The 24179-nt window shown below is 35.2% G+C and overlaps 1 protein-coding gene and 1 long non-coding RNA gene across 3 annotated transcripts in view; one reads left to right on the top strand and one right to left on the bottom strand.

Annotated features, from left to right (window-relative positions):
• Positions 1-24179, top strand: part of LOC101702684 (CD302 antigen) — a 161811-nt gene that overhangs the window by 43039 nt on the left and 94593 nt on the right. For both annotated transcript variants that reach the window (XM_013076267.3, XM_013076272.3), the window contains exons 13-16: positions 1740-1882; positions 12203-12284; positions 15002-15070; positions 17475-17589. In XM_013076267.3, coding sequence (XP_012931721.2) covers positions 1740-1882; positions 12203-12284; positions 15002-15070; positions 17475-17589 — 409 coding nt within the window. The remainder of the gene's footprint in view (positions 1-1739; positions 1883-12202; positions 12285-15001; positions 15071-17474; positions 17590-24179) is intronic.
• On the bottom strand, positions 1400-3263 carry LOC110351018 (uncharacterized). The gene is made up of 3 exons (XR_002398035.2): positions 3193-3263; positions 2745-2831; positions 1400-1573 (listed from the first exon to the last, which is right to left on the bottom strand). It is a non-coding gene; the product is annotated as an uncharacterized LOC110351018 (long non-coding RNA).

Below are 24179 nucleotides of genomic sequence, written 5' to 3'. Positions count from 1 at the left end.
GACAGTCCATGACAGAGTATCATGCACTTCTTACGTCAGGCAGCTCAGCCCTACACCCTGCATGTGTCCCACCTACAAGAGCAGAACCAGAGTCAATAATGGCCCTTTCCCAGATTCTTTCCTTCTGGGAAGTTGGGTGAGCTGCATGCCATGCTGACACCATGCTAATGATTCTCATGTCCTTCTAATGATTATTGCCAAATTAAGAGTGTCATTGCTTCTTATTATGCAAAAAAATGTAATTTGAAGTTTGTATCAGTCAGGTAATCCCACAAAAAACCATTAAATACCACCCCAAATCTCAGGAGGGAAGATGTTGAACCTGAAGTTCACAGATCTCCAGGTCAGTGAGGGTTTAACTGATCACATTTGAATGGTTAACTCTGCATCCAGCTGCAAATCAGTTTGGCTGGGCTCCAGGTTATGACTTGGGGTCTGTTTCTGTTCGCTCAAGTCTCAGGCTGATGGGGCAGTAGCTATGGGGAGCTCGTTTTGTTTTGTCTTCTTTTGTTTTGTTTTGATTTGTTTTGTTTTGATGAGGTACTGGAGATTGAACCAGGGCCTTCACTCTGAGCTATATTCCCAGCCTTTCTTTTATTTTTGTATTTTGAGACAAGGTCTGACTAAGTCACTAAATTGCCCAGGCTGAGCTCTAACTTGAAGTCCTCCTGTCTCTGCCTCCCAGAGTTCTATGATTATAGGCATGTACCACCACACCTGCCTGACAGCTTGTTTTTCTCATAGTAAATTCTTCTCAGAAGCTGGAGAAGGCAAGTCCAACCACATTTCAGGCCTCTGTTCACTTTTACCTCTACTAATATCCAATCAATCAAATCACCTTTCTCATCAACTATTTAATGGAGTTATTTTTCTATTATCCTAGTTTGTGTTTCCTGTCTTTCCTCCGTTGTTTGTCCTATTTCCAAGCCAAGCCAAGCCCTACATCAAGACACAGAAATATGGGCCGGGGATTTAGCTCAGTGGTTCTGCCACCTGCCTTGAAAGCACAAATTTCCAAGTTTGATCCCCAGTACCAAAAAAAAAATGATACAGAAATATACTTGACCCAGGAAGAGGCCATGGTGAGAATGTGTAATTATATTACGGGGAACTGAAGAACTGGAACCAACAATCACCCTACTGTCATGCCATCTTCTCCTAGTCCTTCCCTTGCTCCTCTTATTTAAAATAGCTCTGGTTCCTTTGGCCTAAAATTAATCATCCCAAATCAAAGAAACCGTCTGAAGTGGCAGGTTTTATTTTGCCTCCTTCTGTTAGTGTTACACATCAGTGGCGACTGCTCTTTGATTTTCTTCACCTGAAAATAGTTCTGTTTTAGTGCAGGTATCCCTATCTTGTGTTCAAAATTATATTATTAGCATGTTTCTTTGAAGATGTCTACTCCGGTAGCATTCACATATAACCTTTACAGCCTTGGCTTGAGTTCATTTTACCTTCAGAGGTCCGAGAAATGCACAAAAACATGGTGACTTGCTGGAGCAGTTCCACAATCTGGCTTCAGAAGGCCATCCATCCGACAACAGTGGGACACCTGTGCAGCCCTTCAGTCACACTGTGAGCAGGACACATTTGCATCTAAGTATATATGTGCATTTACCTTTGCCTTCATTACATGCATAAGCAATGGTTCTAAGGGCTGACACATTTGACTATCATTGACTTTAAAACTATGCCTTATGATTATTGCAGAAAACAAATCAACATTCTGTTTTGTTAAGGTATTTCATATAGAAAGAGTTATGAGAAAAAGGAACTGGGAAGAAGCTGAAAGATTCTGCCAAGCACTTGGAGCACACCTTCCTAGCTTCAGTCATATGAATGAAATAAAGGAATTTCTTCACTTATTAAAGGAGCAGTTCAGGTAATAGTTCTAGAATGAGAGCTTCTATGATAAATTTGCTGTCTTCTAGGCATTCAAACTGATACAGTATATTATCTAAAAGGCTGTTTTAGTGCTTAGTAGTCATGCCACATCAAGAACTCTTACATGCAAGAGTGTCAAGAGCTTTTTTTGTTTTTTAATCAGAACTCCGAGGCTGAGACAGGAGGATTTCAAGTTAGAGCTCAGCCTGGGCAATTTAGTGACTTGGCTAGGCCCTACCTCAAAATAAAAAATATAAAAAGGACTGGGAGTATAGCTCAGTATGAAAGCCCTGGGTTTAATCTCCAGCACCTCAACAAAACAAAACAAATAAACCAAGCTCCTGATAGCTGCTGTTGATAGCTCTTATTTGGTCTTGTTATGAGAGATTCAAAGATGATGAGACATAGTCCCTGTCATTTGTTTAGTAAAGTCCAGCTGCAAGGATAAGAAAAGTATGGTAAAAATCTAGGACGTAGGTAAAGAAGGGCCTTGGTAATTTGGAGTAAGAAGAAAGTGTTTCTGCAAGATCTAATCAGGAAAAAAGTCATAAAGCCTGATTCTTGGAAGGTGGTTAGTATTTTGAAAGGTAAGATAGGAGAAGAAGCCAGGGAAAACAGAACATAAAGAAAGGTACTGGGAACAGGAGGTACAGATATGGTCATGGAGAAATGAATCATACATCTTAGCTAGAAAGTGGGATTTGAATATGAAATTGGGATACCCTTTCTTGTCAAGAAAAGAGTTTGATCTTAAAAAGCAAACAACTTAATCCTCAGTTAACTTTGTGAATGATTCATTGATATAACTACCTATATTCCTATACCCACACATATATATATACATACAGATAAATACTTACATATATCCTTATCCACACAGAGAGGAGAGGGAGGCCTGGAGCCAAATGCAACTAAGTAGTAAGCTATTACAGCTCCCCTGTAGAAACCTACATCAAAGAAGGGCAGTAAGAATGGTAAAAGCAGGAAGTGTTCAAAAATATGTGTTAAAGTAAAAAGAGGCTTCCTAGCTCCTCTGACACTTTGGGGACTGTTATGGGTAACAGGGGCTTAAACTCTACAAAATTATTTGTCTCTTTCCTTACTTTTCTGAATTGGAAAGACCCAATGTTAAAGAGAGAGAGAGATGATTGATTGACTGACTGATTGATTGATTGAGTGATCTAGATTATACCAGGATAAATTACTAAAAAGAACCCACCACCTGAAAGTATCCTACTGAGTGTTTTCCCAATCATTTTGAATCCAACAGAGACTTCAAAACAAATAACAAAATATAAAACAGCTTACCATGGGCCGGGGATTTAGCTCAGTGGTTTTGCCGCCTGCTGCGCAAGCACAAGGACCCAAGTTCGATCCCCGGTACCAAAAAAAAAAAAAAACAGTTTACCAAACCACAAAATCTAGCCTTCTTTGGGACTTTAAATTTAGAAGATAAAGACTGACATCAAAAGAGTTTTAAGGTAGAAAATTCTTACATTGTATTTATTGTAGTTCCTACTAACTGTATTGGTGAAGATATTAATTGATGTAAACCACCTGTTTATCCTTCTTGAAAAAATTTCAAAGCCATATTCCAGCTGAGAGATGATTTTAAAAATCAAGAATATGTGAATAAGTCATTTGTTATAAAAGAATTAGAAGCAAAACTATAAAAAAAACCCAAGTAAATAATCCTAATATATGTAATTATGAAATAAAATGAAACTATCATAAATCTTGAGAGAGAAATGTAACATGAGAAAAATTTAATAAAACTAAGTTTTAAACTCTTTATAAAAACTTGATTATAGAAAGATTTAACAGATGTGAAAAAATTAAAGTATAATAAATTCCTTATTTTACCTGGTAGTCGTATTTTTAAAACACAGATTATATAAATAAATTTTAAATAAATAAATTTTTAAAACTTTAGGATAACATGTAATAAAATTTAAAGGTATGTCTATCTCTTAAATATGTAATGAGTGTGGCAGGGGGACATATAGATAATTATGAGGAAATAAAATAACAAAGGATGAAATCCAGAATAAAGCAATGAGCAAAAGACCCAGTTTAGCATTATCAGTTTTCATTAAGTCCAGGTCTACAAATAATAAAATCCAACTCTATGTTTCTGAAAAAGACAAAAAACAAATCTTATCAATTACTACCTTTCCAGCTCAAAGAGTATAATATTCTTTTCCCTGGGAGGAAGGAAACATAAAGTGTTACAAAATTGAGACATTTTGATAAAAATTTATTTCTTTAAAAATTAAAAAAATTGGCAACATTTCCATATTACAGCATATAAGTCAATGCTGAGTAGCTGCTGGCCAGCTAAGGTAGGGCATCAGTCTTCAATTTGCCATGGTCCCTATCTACTTCTTTTTTTTTTTTTTCTGAGACTGGGTCTCACTAGGCAGTTCAGGCTGACCTTGAACTCACTGTGTAGCCCAGGCTGGCCTTGAACTTGAGGCAATCCTCCTGCTTCAGTTTCCCAAGTGCTGGGATTACAGGTGAGTGCCATCATGCCCAGCTCCTACCTATGTCTTGACCCACTTCACTTGCTTACATTATGTGCTTGTCCCATTTTAACTAAGATAGAAAATGGGTTAATACTCACAAATATCATGTGATAATCCCAATAGGTGCTGAAAATACATGGTAAAATTCATTACTCATTTTTGGGTTAACATATAACTCTATCTTACCCTTAATATATTTAATGAATACAGTTATATATAAATTCTTATTAAATTAAAAATAGAATAGCTCAAATCATAGTCATATCACAATTAATGATGCATTATTAAATGCAATCCAATGAAAATCAGAAAGCTGTAAGAATCCCTATTACCATCACTATTGATCTTTTTAAAAAATGTATCCCCTGTTCATTAAGATAAAAGCAATATTATAATGTATAAATATTTATAACATATTACATGGAAAGAAAGGCAGATTATACACATAAAATACAGTATTTACATTAAAAACTAGACTGAGACTGCAAAAATGCATCAAAAAAGGGAATGGTTGTTATTGCTGGAAGATAAGATTTTGAAAATTTCCACATTTTCCAGATTTGCTTTATCACAGAGACTACTGCATTTTTCTCCTTAAAGAAAATGTAATGTACTGGAAACCTAATATGAAATACAATACATGGGTTCCATAAATATTCATGAATTAAGCATCTATTGTAGGATTTCTTGTAGTCTAGACTTTATATTATTGCATTAGAAATTAATATACCAAATTTCATTGTTTACTGACCTAAGCCAATTTGGGTATACTGGCTCACAGGTTCTTCTCGAGAGAAATGTTCACTATTTCCTCAGAGTAGATTATAAGGAATACAAAATTCAGACCAAATCTTTCCATGTATGCAGAGATTAATTACACATTCACCACGCACAAAACATTTCATATGACCCATTTTGTAAGCTTGACAACACCAAGCAATCTGTCCTTTTAGGTGTTCCCAGCAGGTTCATTTGAGGCTGATATGGCCAAATACCAGGCCAGAAATCTGTTCCCATTATCACTGGTATCGGGCTGTCACAATTCCTGACTCAGTGACTGGACACATTAGGGATCAAAACCTTAGGTGCCATTTCTAAAGGTACAGACTGCTGGACTCACAAGAACCTAAACCTTTTCATGAAAAGTACAGTATCTTTAAATATTTTAGCTAATCCCCATATCTTAAATAATTTAAATTTCAGTAATGAGAGCCCATTTTTGACATAGTGCTGATTAGGAAGCTTCTAATTTCTCTGATAAAAACCCATTTCTGACATTCAGCAGAGGCTAATTACCACAGCCTTCATGTAGCTACGGATCACAGAAGTCCTTGTGGCCATGTTTGGGGCATGACCTCTGTAAAATACTGCCCATCCTCCTCATACTGTGCAGGTACATCAGGACAACCTGATGGCCCCAAGATCACAAGCTCGGCACACACAATATCACATTGTCTAGGCAAAAGATTTCTACTAAAATACTGACATAACAAACTAGATTCCAAGCAAGACATTAGTAACTCTGATTGGAATGGGGAGCTACATACAAGTATTAAACAGTAAAGTTGGAAATATTTGTAGGAATCAAAAAATGGAAATATTGGATAGCACAGATGACAGAAATAACCATTACAAAAATCTGTGTATAGAATAGATTAAACTAGGAAACAAAACTGATGTGAAAAGTAATTAAAGAAATTTTCTTGATTTATTTTTGATTACACTAATTGACCACCTCCCATTCAAAAACTGATTGTAAACTTTAGAAAATATAAAAATGGATAATGAAAAAAATAAAAATCACCTCAAACCCTAATTCCCAGTTAAAATCATAGTAAGCATTTAGTAATTGCTTTCCATTGTCTTCCATTCTTATACATATAGTTTTCACAAAATTTCCTATGCACTAACTGTACAGTGTTTCTCTTTTTTTCTAATCACAAAATTAATGCACATTGAATTTGGAAAACAGAAAAGCATAGAGGAAAAGCAACAAATCTTCATAATCTCTTCAGTCATGGGAGCCATATTTTATTTGTACTCTAATCCCAACAGCCAAAGTAACATATTAAGCAGAATGTTGCTGCCTAATAAGTGCTCCATAAACAAGGAGCTCATTTGCCTATGCTGCACTTAGAACAAATTGTAAAGCCAAAATTGTAACTGTGGCTTAAAGGAAAGGAAAGGAAAGAAGCCAACCCATTTATATTAGAAAATGACTCTAAAGCTTTCTTCTTGAAAGCTTTAGCTTTTTATTGCAGAAATTGACCTTTCTCAGCAAGAAGTTCATTGCCCACCCAAATTATGTATCCCATGCCTAGGAGTTAAATCAGATTACTGCTCTGCTTCTCACAACCTAAATTCCACATCTCAATTTGTATTTCAATGAAAAGGATTCATGGTGCACCAAGTCATTAAGGCTCTAAGATCTTTGCAGCTCTTAAAGGCAGCCCAACAGGGGAAGCCACTGTAGAGTAAAAATAGTCATAGGATTAGAGAAGAAAGCTTTGTTTGCAATGTCATTGCTGCTGTGTACACTACCTCCTGTGAAGTGGCATGAATGGATTTAGATATAAATCTAAGGCTTTGCAGACTAAGAGCCCTCATCAAATAGTATTTATAGGGGAGTATAGCTGAGATACTGCTTTCCTTAGCAACCAGATACAGCAAGAAACTTGATGGAAAATAGAAATTTTAACATATCTTTATACATATTAACTTTTAACCTAGTAGCCTTTAAACTATATATTCAGTACCTGGAGTAGAAGAAATGTAAAAAGAGATATTTCAATTTGACTTGATTCCCCAGTTATGATCAGGTGCATATTTTTCCCACCAGTTTTTTAATATCTGCTTTGAAGGTAATGATTAATGAGATTTCCAATTTGTTCTTGCCTCTCTGACTGGCAGGCCAAATTTGGCAAAAGTTTTATATAAGTCAGGAAATATTGTCCTTAGGGCTGGGGGTGTAGCCTAGTGGTACCACACTTGTCTAGCTTGTGCAAGGCCCTCAGTTCTATACTCAGTGGTGAAAAAAAGGAAGTATTTTCCACCTGTGACTATACACAGACATACCTACAAAAGCACAAGTAGCCACTGTTTTCTGTATTTTTGACACATTAATAAATCCCTTAAATTTAAGTTTAAAACTAAATTTTTGGGTTGAAATGAAGTTCAATCTCAGATAGTAGTGAAGATTAGATATTTTGGATAGTTGGCAAACTTTTTTCTAGGAAACTGTCCTCTGAGATACAGCAAAGGAACCAACAAAGAGCTTGAATCAGAGAAGTTTGTAAGTGGGAGGATGAGAGCCATGGCTGGGAAGAGACTGGGCAAAAAATGCTCAGGGGCCTAGGAAGGTTGGGGGAGACCTCTACAAAGGCTGCCCAGGAGCCTCTGGAATGCTGAGACAGATAACCTTTGATCATCTTCCCATTGTATTGTTGGCTGTGTAAAGAAGGTGAAATAGTTAATGCTGACTTTAGGGAAAAATAAGTCTATACTAATTCCACAGGTCTAAATATATTATGTGCAAATATTTGGGAGATGTGAAGTTATATCACCAAGTATGAGGAAGGAAAGTTTACCTCTTTATTTTAGCCATCTGGCTTTAATTAGGCTGTACATGACAATTACCTAGGCCTGCAGATTAGAAATCCAACACTCAGACAGACGTTTGGAAGCCTTAAGAGAGTTCTGATTAGTTGAAGACACAAGCAGCAAGCTCCTCTTACAGCCACTAAATTTAAACTGGACTTAATTGTCTCCACAGGATTTATCTGAAGAACACATATTGGTAGTCTTTCTTAATGAAAGAAAACAATATAATAATATGCCATTCCAATAAGTTGGAAAACTAGAGGTTGGAAAGATGAAAAAGTATTTATTGATATTAAGCTATAAAGAAATGTTGAACAAAGAAAAGAGATAAAGAAAGCAATTACTTCATTAAAAAGTGAGGAAGTAATTTAAAATTTAGTTTTCTCTTGCCTTTGATTAACTAGAAAATTTTGTGAAAATATGCAGAATTATTATGTTTCCCAGTAGTCTTATCTACTGAGCTTGAGAATAGGCATATTTTTAGATTTGAATCCTCCCTCTTCTCTAATATATATGGTATTGATATGATATTTATATATGCATATACATACATATGCACACACATACACTGATCTGTGTGCCACTGATACTTTGCAACAACAGCAGGTTGAAGTATATGGAATATAACCAAGCTACTTATTAAGGCCTAAAATGTATAATGCATTTTAGGAAATTTTCAAGTGGAGTTGAGAAAAGAAAAGTCTTTACAGTTATGTAACTTCAATTTATACTGCATATATCTCCCTGGCTAGAACATACATTTATTGGAGGAGAAGGGATCATTCAAATGTGCATTCCCATCTCTGTATGTTTGTGTATATATTCTTCCTAGGGATGGTTATCCTTTCTCCTCTAGGCCAATCTGAACACTGAAATGTGATAAGCACCCAGACCTTGACTTGAAAGAAATGTTACCCATCCTCTGTAGACCGTATTTTGTCTTCTCAACCTTGTGAGGTTTGTCCTTACTCCCTGCAGTCCACAATGACCTCTCCTTTCTCTGAACTTTTGTAGCACTTAGAGTTTATACAACTAATTTGAAAGCCTATATAAAGAGTCTTAACATATATTTTCTGTTTATAAGTATCTTGCCTCCACTACTTTATATTCCATGTGAGAATTAGATATTAACTTTTATTTTCTTTGTATCATTATTGCACCTAGCTTAATGCCTTGTAAACAAGAGTATACTACTTACGAGTCTTAAATTTAATCCCTTAAGTAATTGTTTAATTATATTTCCCTGGTATATTTTTGGCTTTTAGAAAATACTAGAATGATTGTTTACTTTCATCTTGATTGGCAATAGGAGATAAACTATTTTTTAAATCTTCTTTAATAAAAATCTAGCCAAATGGTTTGGCATTTTAAAGAAGAGAAATTTGTTCAGAAAAGGCATTCGACAAAATCCAACACCCTGTCATGATAAAAACCCTACAGAAAATTGGAATAGAAGGTCTTTATCTCAACCTGATTAAGGCTATCTATGAAAAACCAACAGCCAACATCATACTAAATGGTCAAAAACTGAAAACTTTCACGCTAAAATCAGGAACAAGGCAAGGATGCCTACTATCACCACTTCTGTTCAATATGGTTCTGGAAACATTAGCCACAACAATTAGAAAAGAGAAAGAAATAAAAGGAATAAAGATAGGAAAGGAAAAAGTTAAACTGTCATTATTTGCTGACGATATGATACTTTACATAGAAGACCCAAAAAACTCTACCAAAAGACTTCTAGACTTAATTGACAGATTCAGTAGAGTAGCTGGACATAAGGTCAACACTCAAAAAACAATAGCCTTCTTATACACAAATACCAGACTCACTGAGAGAGAAATTAGGGAAACAATTCCTTTTACAATAGCATCCAAAAAAATGAAATATCTAGTAATCAATCTAACAAAGGAAGCAAAAGACCTCTACACTGAAAACTACAGCACCCTGAAAAAGAAGACCAAGGAGGATAGAAAATGGAAAGACATCCTTTGTTCCTGGGTAGGAAGAATCAATATAGTGAAAATGGCCATACTTCCAAAACTGCTATATAGATTTAATGCAGTGCCAATTGAAATTCCAGTATACTTCACAGAACTAGAGAAAACAATCCAAAAATTCATTTGGAACAAGAAGAGACCTAGAATAGCAAAAGCAATTCTGGGCAACAGAGACATGGCTGGGGGTATCACAACCCCCAACTTGAATCTATACTACAAAGCTACTGTGATAAAAACAGCATGGTACTGACAAAGAAACAGACCTGAGGATCAGTGGAATAGATTAGAAGATGCAGAAACATCTTCAGACATACTCAGCCACCTCATCTTTGACAAAGGAGCCAACCACCCTCATTGGAGGAAAGATAGCCTATTTAATAAATGGTGTTGGAAAACTGGATTTCAACCTGTCAGAGATTAAAACTAGACCCATATCTATCACCATGCACTAAACCAAGATCTAAGTGGATTAAAGATCTAAATGTTAAGATAGAAACACTAAACTTGCTGGAAGATAAGTTAGGTAGAACTCTTGAAGATATTGGCATAGGAAAAGACTTTATGAACAAAACCTCAATAGCACAGGAACTAGCAGAAAGAATCAACAACTAGGATTTCATCTTATTAAAAAGCTTCTGCACTGCAAGAGAAACCACCAACAGAGCTAAGAGACAATCTACGATGTGGGAAAAAAATTTTAGCAGCTGTACCTCAGACAAAGGACTACTATCTAGAATACATAAAGAACTGAAAAAAATCAGACCCCCCAAATTCAAAGACCCAATTCAAAAATGGGCACCTGAAATGAACAGACATTTCTCAAAGACGTAAAAGCAGCAAATAAGCATATGAAAAAATGTTCAACACCACTGGTCATTCAAGAGATGCAGATGAAAACAACACTGAGATTCCACCTCACCCCAGAAAGAGTGGCTGCTATCAAGAAATCAACCAATAACAAATGCTGGCAGGGGTGTGGAGAGGAAGGAACCCTTCTTCATTGCTGGTGGGATTGCAGACTGGTGCAACCACTGTGGAAATCAGTGTGGAGATACCTCAAAGAACTAGGGCTGGAGGCCCCATTTGACCCATCTATTCCCCTGCTGGTTATTTTCCCAAAAGAATTAAAAGAATCATACCACAGAGATATATGTGTACCCATGTTTATTGCGGCACAGCTTGTAATAGCTAAAGCTTGGAAACAGCCCAAATGCCCATCAACTGGAAACTGGATAAAGAAGACGTGGTTTTTTTTATAAAATGGAGTACTACTCAGCTATGAAGAACAAGAAACTAGAGTCATTTATAGCTAAATTGATGCATATTGAGGCCATACTCTTAAAGTGAAATAAATATGACACATATGTGTAAATATCAAATAATTTCTGTAGTGTGAGAAACTGAGAGTGTAAATAAGGATTAAAAGGATTAATAACTAATAATTGATACTTTGAAATAGGAAAAGGTCCAAAGGGCTAGGGGTGGTGGGAGGAGATGGGGAAAGGAAAGAATGGAAAGGAAAAATTATGAGAAAAGAAAAAAAAATGGAAACAAAGTATGTAAATAGGGAAGGGTGGAGAGGTGAAGGGCCCACAGGTAATGGGGAAAAAATAAGAACCAAGATACATCATGTACAGGTACAAGCACCCAATGATAAATGTAAATATATTGTATACCTAAAATGTACCAATAAAAGAATTTAAGCAAAAAAAAAAAAGAAAAGAAAAGAAAAGAAATTTGATAATGTTATAGACAAATGCTTTTTGCTCACAACTTTTTTTTTTGGTACCGGGGATTGAACTTGCGCTTGCAAGATAGGCACGATACCACTGAGCTAAATCCCCAGCCCCATACTTTTTAAAATGTCATTATTGTATTTGACTCCATCTGAAAACATTGTCTAGTATTCAAACATAGTAACAAAAATTTTGGAATAATCATAAATCTTTTTCTCTTAAAGTTCAAAGAAGAATATATTTTGCTTTTCATACAAACAGAATAACTTAAAATTTAGTTTTTAAAAGTATGGTACTTCCTCCAGTTAAGGTTCAGTTTCATTTTAAAAGAGTAATCTTTACAAACCTTGAAGTTATGCTTTTCAGTCAGTGTTAAAAAGCACTTTAAACATATGAATGCTAAATATTTTTACCAAGTGTCATCTTCAAATTGTTTTGATCCTTCTTTTTTACATAGTGTCCATCGTTGGCTGTGGATAGGTTTGAATAAAAGGAGCCCATATTTACAAGGATCCTGGCAGTGGAGTGATCATACACCAGTAAGTTAAAACTTTCTTCTTGGATATAAAATGGAAGGCATGTTTATTTTGGTAGCAAATAAATGATTGTTGAGTAATACATATACATCTAAAATTTTTGTGGAACCACAAAAGGCCCTGAATAGCCAAACTAAGTCTTGAGCAAAATGGACCAAACTAGGAGGCTCACACTACTGGATTTCAAAATATTTATTACAAATCTATAGTAGCCAAAACATTATGATATTACCATAAAAACAGACACCAATGGAAAAGAATAGGGAGCTCAGAAATCTATGTATTTACAGCCAAATAATTTTTGACAGAAATGCCAAGAACATACAACAAGGAAAGGACTATCTGCTCAATAAATGATCCAGAGAAAACTGGACACTCACATGCAGAAGAATGAAATTACATCCTCATCTCACACATGTATAAAAATCAACTCAAAATGAATAAAAAACTTAAATGTAAGACCCAAAATTATGCAACTACTAGAAAAAAGATAGGGAGAAAACACCATGAAAATTGGTCTGAACAATGATTTATTGGATATGATCCCAAAAGCATAGGCAATAAAAGTAAAAATATAAAAATGAGATTACATCAAACTAAAAAACTTCTGCACATCTAGTAAATTCAACAAAGAAACAACCTAGAGAATGGGAGAAAATATTTGCAAAGTATTCATCTAATGACTTAGTATCCAAAATGTGTAAGGAATTTAATTCAACAGGAAGAAAACAAAAGAAACAATTAAAAACTGGGCAAAGGGCCTGAATAAATATGTCTCAAAAGAAGACATTCAAATAGCCAACAGGCATGTGAAAAAATGCTCAACATCACTAATCAGGAAAATGTAAATTAACACTATAATGAGATATCACCTCACTCCTGTTAGAATAGCCATTACCAAAAAGACAAAAATGTAAGCGTTGGCAAGAATGTGGAGAAACTGTTGTGAGAATAACTTAGTACAGCATTTGGAAAACAGTATGAAGATTCTTCAAAATATTAAAAATAGAACGATATAATTTAGTAGTACCACTCCTGGGTATATATCCAAAGAAAATGAAATCACTGTGTTGAAGAGATACTTGCACTCCCACGTTTATTGCAGCATTATTCACAGTTGCCAAAATATGGAATCAAACTACAGTGGATGAATGGATAAGGAATACATATACACAGTGTAATACTCTTCAGTCATAAAAAAGAAGAAAATTCTGTCATTTGTGGCAACAAGGATGAACCAGAGGCAAAAGTGTTAATTGAGATTAATCAGGCACAGAAAGCTAAATACCACATGCTGTCACATGTGTAATCTAAAAAATGGATCTCATAGAACTAGAAAATATCATGAATGTCACCAGAGATTTGGGCAGATGGAAGTTGGGGAGATGTCTGTCAAAGGATACAATATATTAGATAAGAGGAATAAGTTCAAGATGGCTATTACTGTAGAACATGGTGAAAGTAGTTAAAATATTGTATGCTTTAAAAATGTGATACTTAGTGTTCTCACAAAATAATAGCTATGAGAGGTAATATACATGTCAATTAGCTAGGTTTAGGATTTAGTCATTCTACAATATGTATAATTCAAAACATTATGGGGCCGGGGATTTAGCTCAGTGTTTCCAGCGCCTGCCTCACAAGCTCAAGGTCCCAAGTTTGATCCCCGGTACCCCCCCAAAAAATAAATAACTAACAAAACATTATGTCATATATGATAAAAATGTACAACCTTACCTCTCAATTTTTAAAAAGTAATTAAAAATAGAAAATATATCCACATGTCTTCAACCATTACAATAATACAGGTCCATCTTTATTGAAATGGAAATAGATTCACATATATGAAGTAGGAGATAAATCAAAGTACTAATCTTACTTTTATAAAAAAAAAGTAGTTTCTCCATATGTAGCCAAAAAAAGATAAATATTATATAATTTATAATTTATTCTAATTTGTATTTATATTATAATATAAACATAATAATATATTTATAATATTTATTATAATTATTTTATTTAAAGAGAAAGAAGTGAGTATGTGATCTTTGGGTAGTACAAGTATTTTTTCCCCAAAGCTGTTCTTTATCTTCCTTATATTAATTTTTTAATAATGGGAAGCTTTTCATTATCTAAAAATATAAGTTATGTATAAAAAGTATTTTGCAGGAGAAATACTTTCCCTTTATTGGAAGAAATAATTTGTTTTAGGAAACCTAAAATAATCATAAACCTTATTTCAAATGTTTACATTATCCTGAAGAGGTCTTACATAAGACTGATAGGAGGAAAATATTCAAGTATTCAATATTTGCTCATGTTATCGTTGTGACATTTGGTATTCTTTCTAAATGTAAGACTCATGGCTTTTATTTTTAAATGGGAGCATATTTTAGATTAGTTGATGAAATAACCACTATTTTAACACATGCCAAAAAAAAAGTGTTTTGTGAGCTCTTAAATGTCTGATTCCATTGGTGAACTTAATATACTATTAACCTCCAATTCAAAAGTGTTGCTTCCTTTCCTTGGAAACTTATTAAATTATGACATTTTCTAAGTCTTTTCATGATTTAACATCCTTATGTACAAAAAAATGAAAAACTTTTCTTTTTGTGGCATATGAACATGCTTGAGTTATTAAATCTGCCTAAATTACATCTAAATTACAAATATTTATACATCAATCTTAAATTCTCAAGGCTTTCTTGTCTTTTCAGGTGTCTACTATTATCATGGAAAATGAATTTCTAGAAGATTATAACATCAGAGACTGTGCTGCTGTCAAGGTCAATACAATGCTAGAAAATCTGCATTTAAAAAAAATCTAGGGGCTGAAGTTGTAGCTCAGTGCCTACTGTGTGCAAACATGCTTGAGGCCCTGGGTTCCATCTCCAGCACCAAAAAGGGAAGGGAACCAAAGAGTAAGAGAAGGAGGGAAGGAGGGAGGGAGGAGAAAGGGAGGAAAGAAGGGAGAGGGAGAGAGAGAAAGGGAAGGAGGGAATAAGGAAGGGCACATAGCATATAATCAGGCAACAGATGGGAAGTAAGTACACCCTCAAGGAACCGAACTTACACTTAATTTGAGAAAATTAAATTCATATTCAGTAAAGATAGTTTTATCATTAATGTACAGTAACAATCTTCAAATGAATGGGCTAAGGAAGACTTATGACACTCAAGAAGTGATCTCTGTAACCTCTTCTCAGAAAGAAGTGGGGATTGACCTGGGACTTTAAGGATGGATAGAGTTTGTTCTGGTGGAAATAGTATGAGAAGGTAGCATAAAATGAGATCAGAATGGAAGGAAGAAGGTATGGCAGTGAGGAGAACAGTGCACAACAAGTGCATTCGATGCTGTGTTGAAAACAATGTAACAACCTTGAGAACTTAGATTAATGCCAGGTTAAGGTGTTTGTACATTTTTTGATAGGCAACAGGATATTCTTAAAAGTTTCTGAGGGAGAGTGACATGAACCAAGAGAATATGAGGAATATTTATCTTCAGGAAGATTTCAAGATGCAGCAGGAGGACTGAAAGCTATAAAAGACCCATTAGGCATCTTCCTCTGCAGAATTCATTGGTTTATTCATTTCATAAATGATATGTCCAGGGAATCTGCAAGGCATTGGGGGATATAACAGGGACAAGGCACAAAATGTTGTCATTTTCGTTACGGAACTTTCTGTCCAATAGGAGATAAAGACAATTAAACAAACTGTGGTGATACCACTGAGTAAGGGTTATGCCAGGCAAAATCAAATTATATGCAAGAGTAAGTTTATTATGAGATAATGATGGTTACGATGGTGGTGATGGCGATGGCAGAAGTAAAGACTTATAGACCACTTTGAGTCAGGCACCATGATATGTATGTTGCATACTTAATTTTATCTAATATTTATACAACCTGGTGGAGCAGGTACTGTTATTATAGTCATCATATTAAAAAAAATAGACCTTTGAATGACTTCCACAAGGACACATGGTGAAATTTAAACCCACATATTTCTGGGTCCAGTAGTCTTAAACCACTGTGCTATTTGACTAGGTATTTATAGAAACAGGCAGAATGGGGTCCTGTTTTATGGAAAATGTGGTATTTAATTTAGTTCAAATCCAACCTCGCCATAAGATGTATCCTATAGTAAGTTGAAAGCAGAGACAAGTGGAGGAAAATATTAATGTTAAAAAATGCAAAGGGCCAAGAAGTAGATTTGAAAGGACTGTCATTACGTAGGGTAAAAGATGATGAAAAGGCAGACATCTAGATCATACTTTTACTTTGTAGCCAAGAAAAAAGATATGAAATGTTATAGGAATATTGGGACTATTAAAAATTGAGAAAGCCATTGGAATGCACTGTTTCCAAAGTAACTTTTCAAAGTCATTTTTGTAGAATTTGCAATGTAACTCAGAAAAGGTGAAATCTTCAGAGAAGCTTATGAAGGTTTCAGGATTGTCAAGAACACTGGTGCAATAAACTGTATTCTATGTAAATAGAGTCTCCATGTATGGAGAGATTTGAAAAGCTACCAGCAAATAAAAGAGACACTGATGCAGCATGCATCAGGAATAATTCCAGTGAGGGCACTATTCTGTAAGGAGAATCATTGCTGAAATACCCACTAGGATTTTAGCCGTAGGAGAAGAGTCCAGGAACTGATGGATACCTCTCCCAAGTCATACATTTACCCCTTTTCTTTGTTTCTGCCTAATGTCTGAAATTCACAGTAAGCCCTTCTGGACCCTGGGGAGATGGACAGCATCCTAGAAAGGGAAGAACAACACAGAAGAAGGGAAATGGATTCCTGAACCTTCACTTTTCTGTCACTTTCTGATCTGCTCTGATCACAACCTAGTCTTCGATACCATTGAAATACTATTTTCTAGTTTGATCTTACCCAAATTTTAAAAGCAGAAGATTCCACAATTTCATATCAACAAAATCAGGAGAAAAAAAGACAGTGATTAACATTTTAGACATAAACATACCCTGTATCAGTGCCCTTGGAAGGCTCTTTATCTGGCTGTTTAAATCTTCCATTCATTTATGTGTTCATATGTGTTCTACAAATATCTTAGGTGCTACAGCTAAAATAGAGTCCAAGACTGCAGAACTTACAGTTTAGCGTTTCATAAAGACAAAAGCAACTTCAAAATATTCTGCAATCCTTTTCTTCCTTCTTTAGGTTATTTACAGTTCTTGGAGAAGAGGCTGGCATTTTTATGATGACAGAGAATTTATTTATTTGAGGCCTTTTGCTTGTGATACAAAACTTGAATGGGTGTGCCAGATTCCAAAAGGTAAGTGGTAGCTATTCCTTTTCACAACCTTTCCACATTAACGTTGTGAATGCCAAGCTAGGTGTACCTAAAAGAACATTTTACTTTTACTATAGTAATTTTTACAAGCCTATGAAATACCATTAACATATTAAACTCCATCCTGCCTGATTCCCACTCAGAATTCCAGCTTATTGAAATTTGGTGATACCATACTCTTTAATTATAAAAAAGCTTGTATAGAAGATAAAATTTAGTGTTCATTAAGAGAGATGAGATTTTGGAATGAAAGATTATGAAAAGGAGAGATGTAGTAAAGAGGATCACTTTAATTTTATTTTCATGCAAAATGAAGATAATCTTAGGAAGAATGAGGTTGGAATCAAGAAATTGAAATTAGGTAGATCCTTGTAAAATTTAGCAACAATTTTCAGTGAACTCCAAAGCTGCTAATACTTCATGTAAATTCAAATTCAGGAAACCAGTTAATTGATAGTAGAACCTTTGATGACAGAGAGGGAGGGAGGGGTGGGGGAGGAGGGGGCGAGACAGGGTGGGGGAGGGAAATTGACACCCTTTTGTGTAGTTTTTTACTAGGAAAATGTTAAGGAAATGTTAAGAAAAACGTTAAGGTTTTTGCCTCCCAAATTATTTTTAAGCAAACAGTCGAGATATTTTTAATCATACATTGGACATATGAATTAATGGAAAATACACTAAAAGAGTTCTAAAATGAATTTCTGAACTGAATGTAAGCAGACCATTGAAACTAAAGGTACCCTCCTACAAATTCTCAAAGAATTCAAAGCTTGCATCAAACATTATTCTTTTTCCTAAAAAAGGGGCCACCCCATTGCCTTTAAGAGAGCTTCAGATGTGACATCAAACATTGTAACTGGCAAGTCTCTTTCACCGAGGCAGACTGACAGGCCATTAGTAAAAGTTGTGTGTCTATGTGTGTGTGTGTGTGTGTGTGTGTGCACGTACATGTATGCGTGCATATGCATGTATTCATGTTTATGTGTGTGTTGATGGGGTTTTCCCAGAGGGAAAACTATTGTTTGGTTAAACCTGTAAAAGAAGCAGAGAAAAACCAGTTTGGAAAAATTTGTGCACATGATTAATTTAGATGATGCCTCAGGTTTGAAGCATTAGTGTGAGCCTTCCATTAGTCTGCCATTTACCTGCATGTCACAGCAAGCATCATCACTCCCTCTAAGATGATTTCATTAGTACCTGCTACCCCTGCCTCCTTATTTAAAGATATTTAAAGGTTAGACATAGCTTCCTCAACACAACAATGATCAGAAGTCTTTGACAAGATTATAGACAAGAAATTATGCATAGTTTTAACTGTCTTATAACACAATGGAAACTACCCAATACAGAGAGAGCTGGATAAACCAGAAAGAAGAATCTGAATATATAAGTAATCCTGAGGACAATCTTCTGATGCCTTTGGCCTCAGTGCCAAAGCAAAATTAATGACATATTTTCCCTTGTAATTTCTGAGATAAAGAAAATTATCTTTTTTTTTTCTTTTTCTTAAATTCTTTTATTGGTACATTTTAGGTATACAATTCATTTACATTTATCATTGGGTGCTTGTACCTGTACATGATGTATCTTAGTTCTTATTTTTTCCCCCATTACCTGTGCACCCTTCACCCCCTCCACCCTTCCCTATTTACATAGATTTCATTTCCTCTTTTTTTCTTGTCTCATAATTTTTTTACCTTATTCCCTTTCCCCTTCTCCTCCCACCACCCCTACAACTTTGGACCTTTTCCTATTTCAAATTATCAATTACTCCTTTTAAGCATTTTAATTCTTATTTACATTTTCAGTTTCTCACACTAGAGAAACTATTCGGTATTTACATGTGTGTCCTATTTATTTCACTTAAGAGTATGGCCTCAATATGCATCCATTTAGCTATAAATCTCTCTAGTTTCTCGTTCTTTATGGCTGAGTAGTACTCCATTTTATTAAAAAAAAAAAACCACATCTTCTTTATTCAGTTTCCAGTTGATGGGCATTTGGGCTGTTTCCAAGCTTTAGCTATTACAAACTGTGCCACTATAAACATGGGTGCACATATATCCCTGTTGTAGGATTCTTTTAATTCTTTGGGGAAGATACCCAGCAGGGGAATAGCTGGGTCAAATGGGACTTGTAGTCCTAGTTCTTTGAGGTATCTCCACACTGATTTCCACAGTGGTTGCACCAGTCTGCAATCCCACCAACAATGAAGAAAGGTTCCTTTCTCTCCACATCCCTGCCAGCATTTGTTATTGGTTGATTTCTTGATAGCAGCCATTCTTTCTGGGGTGAGGTGGAATCTCAGTGTTGTTTTCATCTGCATCTCTTGAATGACCAGTGATGTTGAACATTTTTTCATATGCTTATTTGCTGCTTTTACATCTTTGAGAAATGTCTGTTCATTTCAGGTGCCCATTTTTGAATTGGGTCTTGAATTTGGGGGGTCTGATTTTTTTCAGTTCTTTATGTATTCTAGATAGTAGTCCTTTGTCTGAGGCACAGCTGCTAAAAATTTTTCCCACATCGTAGATTGTCTCTTAGCTCTGTTGGTGGTTTCTCTTGCAGTGCAGAAGCTTTTTAATAAGATGAAATCCTAGTTGTTGATTCTTTCTGCTAGTTCCTGTGCTATTGAGGTTTTGTTCATAAAGTCTTTTCCTATGCCAATATCTTCAAGAGTTCTACCTAACTTATCTTCCAGCAAGTTTAGTGTTTCTATCTTAACATTTAGATCTTTAATCCACTTAGATCTTGGTTTAGTGCATGGTGATAGATATGGGTCTAGTTTTAATCTCTGACAGGTTGAAATCCAGTTTTTCCAACACCATTTATTAAATAGGCTATCTTTCCTCCAATGAGGGTGGTTGGCTCCTTTGTCAAAGATGAGGTGGCTGAGTATGTCTGAAGATGTTTCTGCATCTTCTAATCTATTCCACTGATCCTCAGGTCTGTTCCTTTGCCAGTACCATGCTGTTTTTATCACAGTAGCTTTGTAGTATAGATTCAAGTTGGGGATTGTGACACCCCCAGCCATGTCTCTTTGCCTAGAACTGCTTTTGCTATTCTATGTTTCTTCTGATTCCAAATGAATTTTTGGATTGTTTTCTCTAGTTCTGTGAAATATATTGTTGAAATTTCAATCGGCATTGCATTAAATCTATATAGCAGTTTTGGAAGTATGGCTATTTTCACTCTATTGGTTCTTCCTACCCAGGAACAAGGGATGTCTTTCCATTTTCTTATATCCTCTTCGATCTCCTTCTTCATAGTGCTGTAGTTTTCAGTGTAGAGGTCTTTTGCTTCCTTTGTTAGGTTGATTTCTAGATATTTCAGTTTTTTAGATGCTATTGTAAAAGGAATTATTTCCCAAATTTCTTTCTCAATGAGTCTGCTATTTCCATATAAGAAGGCTATTGTTTTTTGAGTGTTGACCTTGTATCCTGCTACTCTGCTGAATCTGTCAATTAGGTCTAGAAGACTTTTGACAGAGTTTTTCGGGTCTTCTATGTAAAGTATCATATCGTCAGCAAATAATGACAGTTTAACTTCTTCCTTTCCTATCTTTATTCCTTTTATTTCTTCCTCATTTCTAATTGCTGTGGCTAATGTTTCCAGAACTATATTGGACAGAAGTGGTGATAGTGGGCATCCTTGTCTTGTTCCTGATTTTAGCATGAAAGTTTTCAGTTTTTGACCATTTATTATGATGTTGGCTGTTGGTTTTTCATAGATAGCCTTAATCAGGTTGAGATAAAGACCTTCTATTCCAATTTTCTGTACCATTTTTATCATAAATCAGTGTTGGATTTTGTCAAATGCCTTTTCTGCATCTATTGAGATGATCATATGGTTTTTGTCCTTGACTCTGTTAATATAGTGTATTACATTTATTGATTTACGGATGTTGAACCATCCTTGCATCCCTGGGATAAATCTCACTTGGTCAGGGTGTATGATCTTCTTGATAACCCTCTGTATTCTGTTTGCCAGTATCTTGTTGAGGATTTTTGCATCTATGTTCATTAGAGAGATTGGCCTGTAGTTCTCTTTTTAGGATGGATCTTTCCCTGGTTTTGGAAACAAAGGAATACTTGCTTCCAGGAATGAATTTGGAAGTATTGCTTCCCTTTCAATTTCATTGAAAAGTTTAAAGAGTAATGGCATTAGTTCTTCTCTAAATGTCTTGTAGAATTCAGCAGTGAAGCCATCAGGACCTGGGATGTTCTTTGTTGGTAAATTTTTTATTATGTTTTGAATTTCACTCATTGTAATTGGGGTGTTTAGAATTTCTATATCTTCTTCATTTAACTTTGGCAATTCATATGTATCTAGGAATCTGTCCATTTCTTCTGTGTTTTCCATTTTATTAGAGTACAGGTTCTCAAAGTAGGTATTGATGATCCTCTGGATTTCTGCTGGGTCTGTTGTGACTTCACCATTTTCATTCTTAATTGCATGGATTTGAGCCTTTTCTTTCCTTTTTTTGATAAGTTTGGCTAAAAGTTTATTGATTTTATTTATTCTTTCAAAAAACCAACTCTTGGCTTCATTGATTTTTTGTATCATTCTCTTAGTCTCCATTGCACTGATTTCTGCTCTGATCTTCATAATTTCCTCCTTTGTATGAGCTTTGGGTTTATCCTGCTCTTCTTTTTCTAGAAGCTTGAGGTTCAGCATCAGGTTGTTTAATTGGGCTCATTCTGTTTTCCTAATATGCGTATTCACTGCTATGAATTTCCCTCGTAAGACAGCTTTCATTGTGTCCCACAGATTCTGATATGTTGTATTGTCATTGTCATTTAATTGAAGGAACTGTCTGATTTCTTTTTTAATTTCCTCTGTGACCCATTGGTTATTCAGAAGTGTGTTGTTCAGTTTCCGTGTGTTTATGAAATTTTTTGAGTTTCTTTTGCTATGGATCTCCAATTTCATCGCACTATGGTCTGATAATATACAAGGGATAACTTCAATTCCTTTGCTACCCCTACTTTTTTCTGGGTTCCTGTCATGTGGAGAACTGTTTTCCATCCTTTTACTTTTAGTCTATGAATTTCCTTTTGAGTTAGGTGTGTTTCTTGTATACAGCATATTGTTGGATTTTGCTTCTTAATCCATTCTGCTAGTCTATTTCTTTTGATTGGTGAATTGAGGCCATTAACATTGATAGTTATAATTGATAGATATTGACTCATCCTTGTCATGATGTTTTACTGTTGTTGGCTCCTTTATTTCTTATTTTTTCCTCCTTTCACTTTAGTGTCTTACCTTGCCTGGTGGCTTCCCTCTGTTGGGCCTCATGGAGTTGTGACCTTCATTGTCTTTTTCTAGGATATTGCTTAAAATTATTTGGAGTGCTGGTTTGGTGTTCATGAAATTTCTCAAGTGTTCTTTGTCATGGAAGTATCTAATTTCCCCATAGATTTTGAAAGATAATTTGGCAGGATACAACAGTCTAATTTGGAAGTTATTTTCTTTTAGGGCTTGAAATACTTCACTCCAGGCTCTCCTTGCTTTGAGGGTTTATGTTGAGAAGTCTGCCCTGATTCTGATGGGCTTTCCTTTCTATGTGATTTGTTTCTTTTCTCTAATTGCCTGTAGAATTTTGTTCTTCTGTTGGGTTTCTGGGATCTTGACTATTATATGTCTAGGAGTAGATTTTTTTTGATCATGGCTAGCTGGAATTCTACATGCCTCACTTATCTGTATGTCCAATTCTCCACCTCTGTCTGGGAATTTTTCTACTATTACTTCTGTTAACAGTTTTTTTATGTCAATTGTACTTTCTCCTGTTTTTTCGTGGACTCCTATCAGTCTTATGTTATTTTTCTTTGCATCATCTAGCAGCTGCTGGATTGATTTCTCATGGTCCCTTACTATCTTTAAGAAATCTCTGTTTTCATGGTCCTTAACTGCAATCCTGTCTTCTATATCTGATATTCTATCTTCAGATTCTCTTAATCTGCTCTGCATGCTTTCAATGGAGTTTTTAATCTCCTGAATATCTGTTTGAATCTGTTTCATGGATTCCATTTCTTTCTTATGTTGGGTGATTATGGTTTCCATTTCTTTCTTATGCTGGGCATTCATGGCTTCCAGCATGTTTCTGATCTCATCTATTTTCTTATCTGTTCCTGTTCTAGAGCCTCTAATCATGTCTTTCACTCTGCTCACCATCTCTGTAGTTATCTGGGAGATTATTTCTGCTTGAATTTTTCTAGAGCCTCATGCATCTGTTTTGTTACTTCCTGTGCTATTAGTTCAGGGTGTCCAGGTGGTTGATTATCAGATTTTTCCACCTCATTTCCCCCAGAATTTGCCTTTTCTGTTGTGGAAGCCTGAGTTTGTGCCTTACTTAAATGTCTTCTCATTTTTGTTTTTGGTACTGTCCTTGGTTTAATTCCTGGGTTGATATTTCAAAATTGCTTAATGTAGGTATCTTTGTTGCTTGTGTTTAAAACCCTTGTGGAATGATTGTTTTTCAGAGGTATCTTCCAGATATAGCTGGTCTTTAGGTTTTGAGACTCTAATGACTCTGAGGCTATTTCATTTTCATTATACCAGAAAGGACAACT

This window comes from Heterocephalus glaber, unplaced genomic scaffold (genome assembly GCF_053883595.1).
Source record: "Heterocephalus glaber isolate CG9 unplaced genomic scaffold, H.glaber_assembly_v1.0 deba00000347, whole genome shotgun sequence".
Taxonomy (NCBI): Eukaryota; Metazoa; Chordata; class Mammalia; order Rodentia; family Bathyergidae; genus Heterocephalus; species Heterocephalus glaber.
The sequence above is the reverse complement of the archived record's forward strand: the minus strand, read 5'-3'. Positions and strand labels throughout refer to the sequence as shown.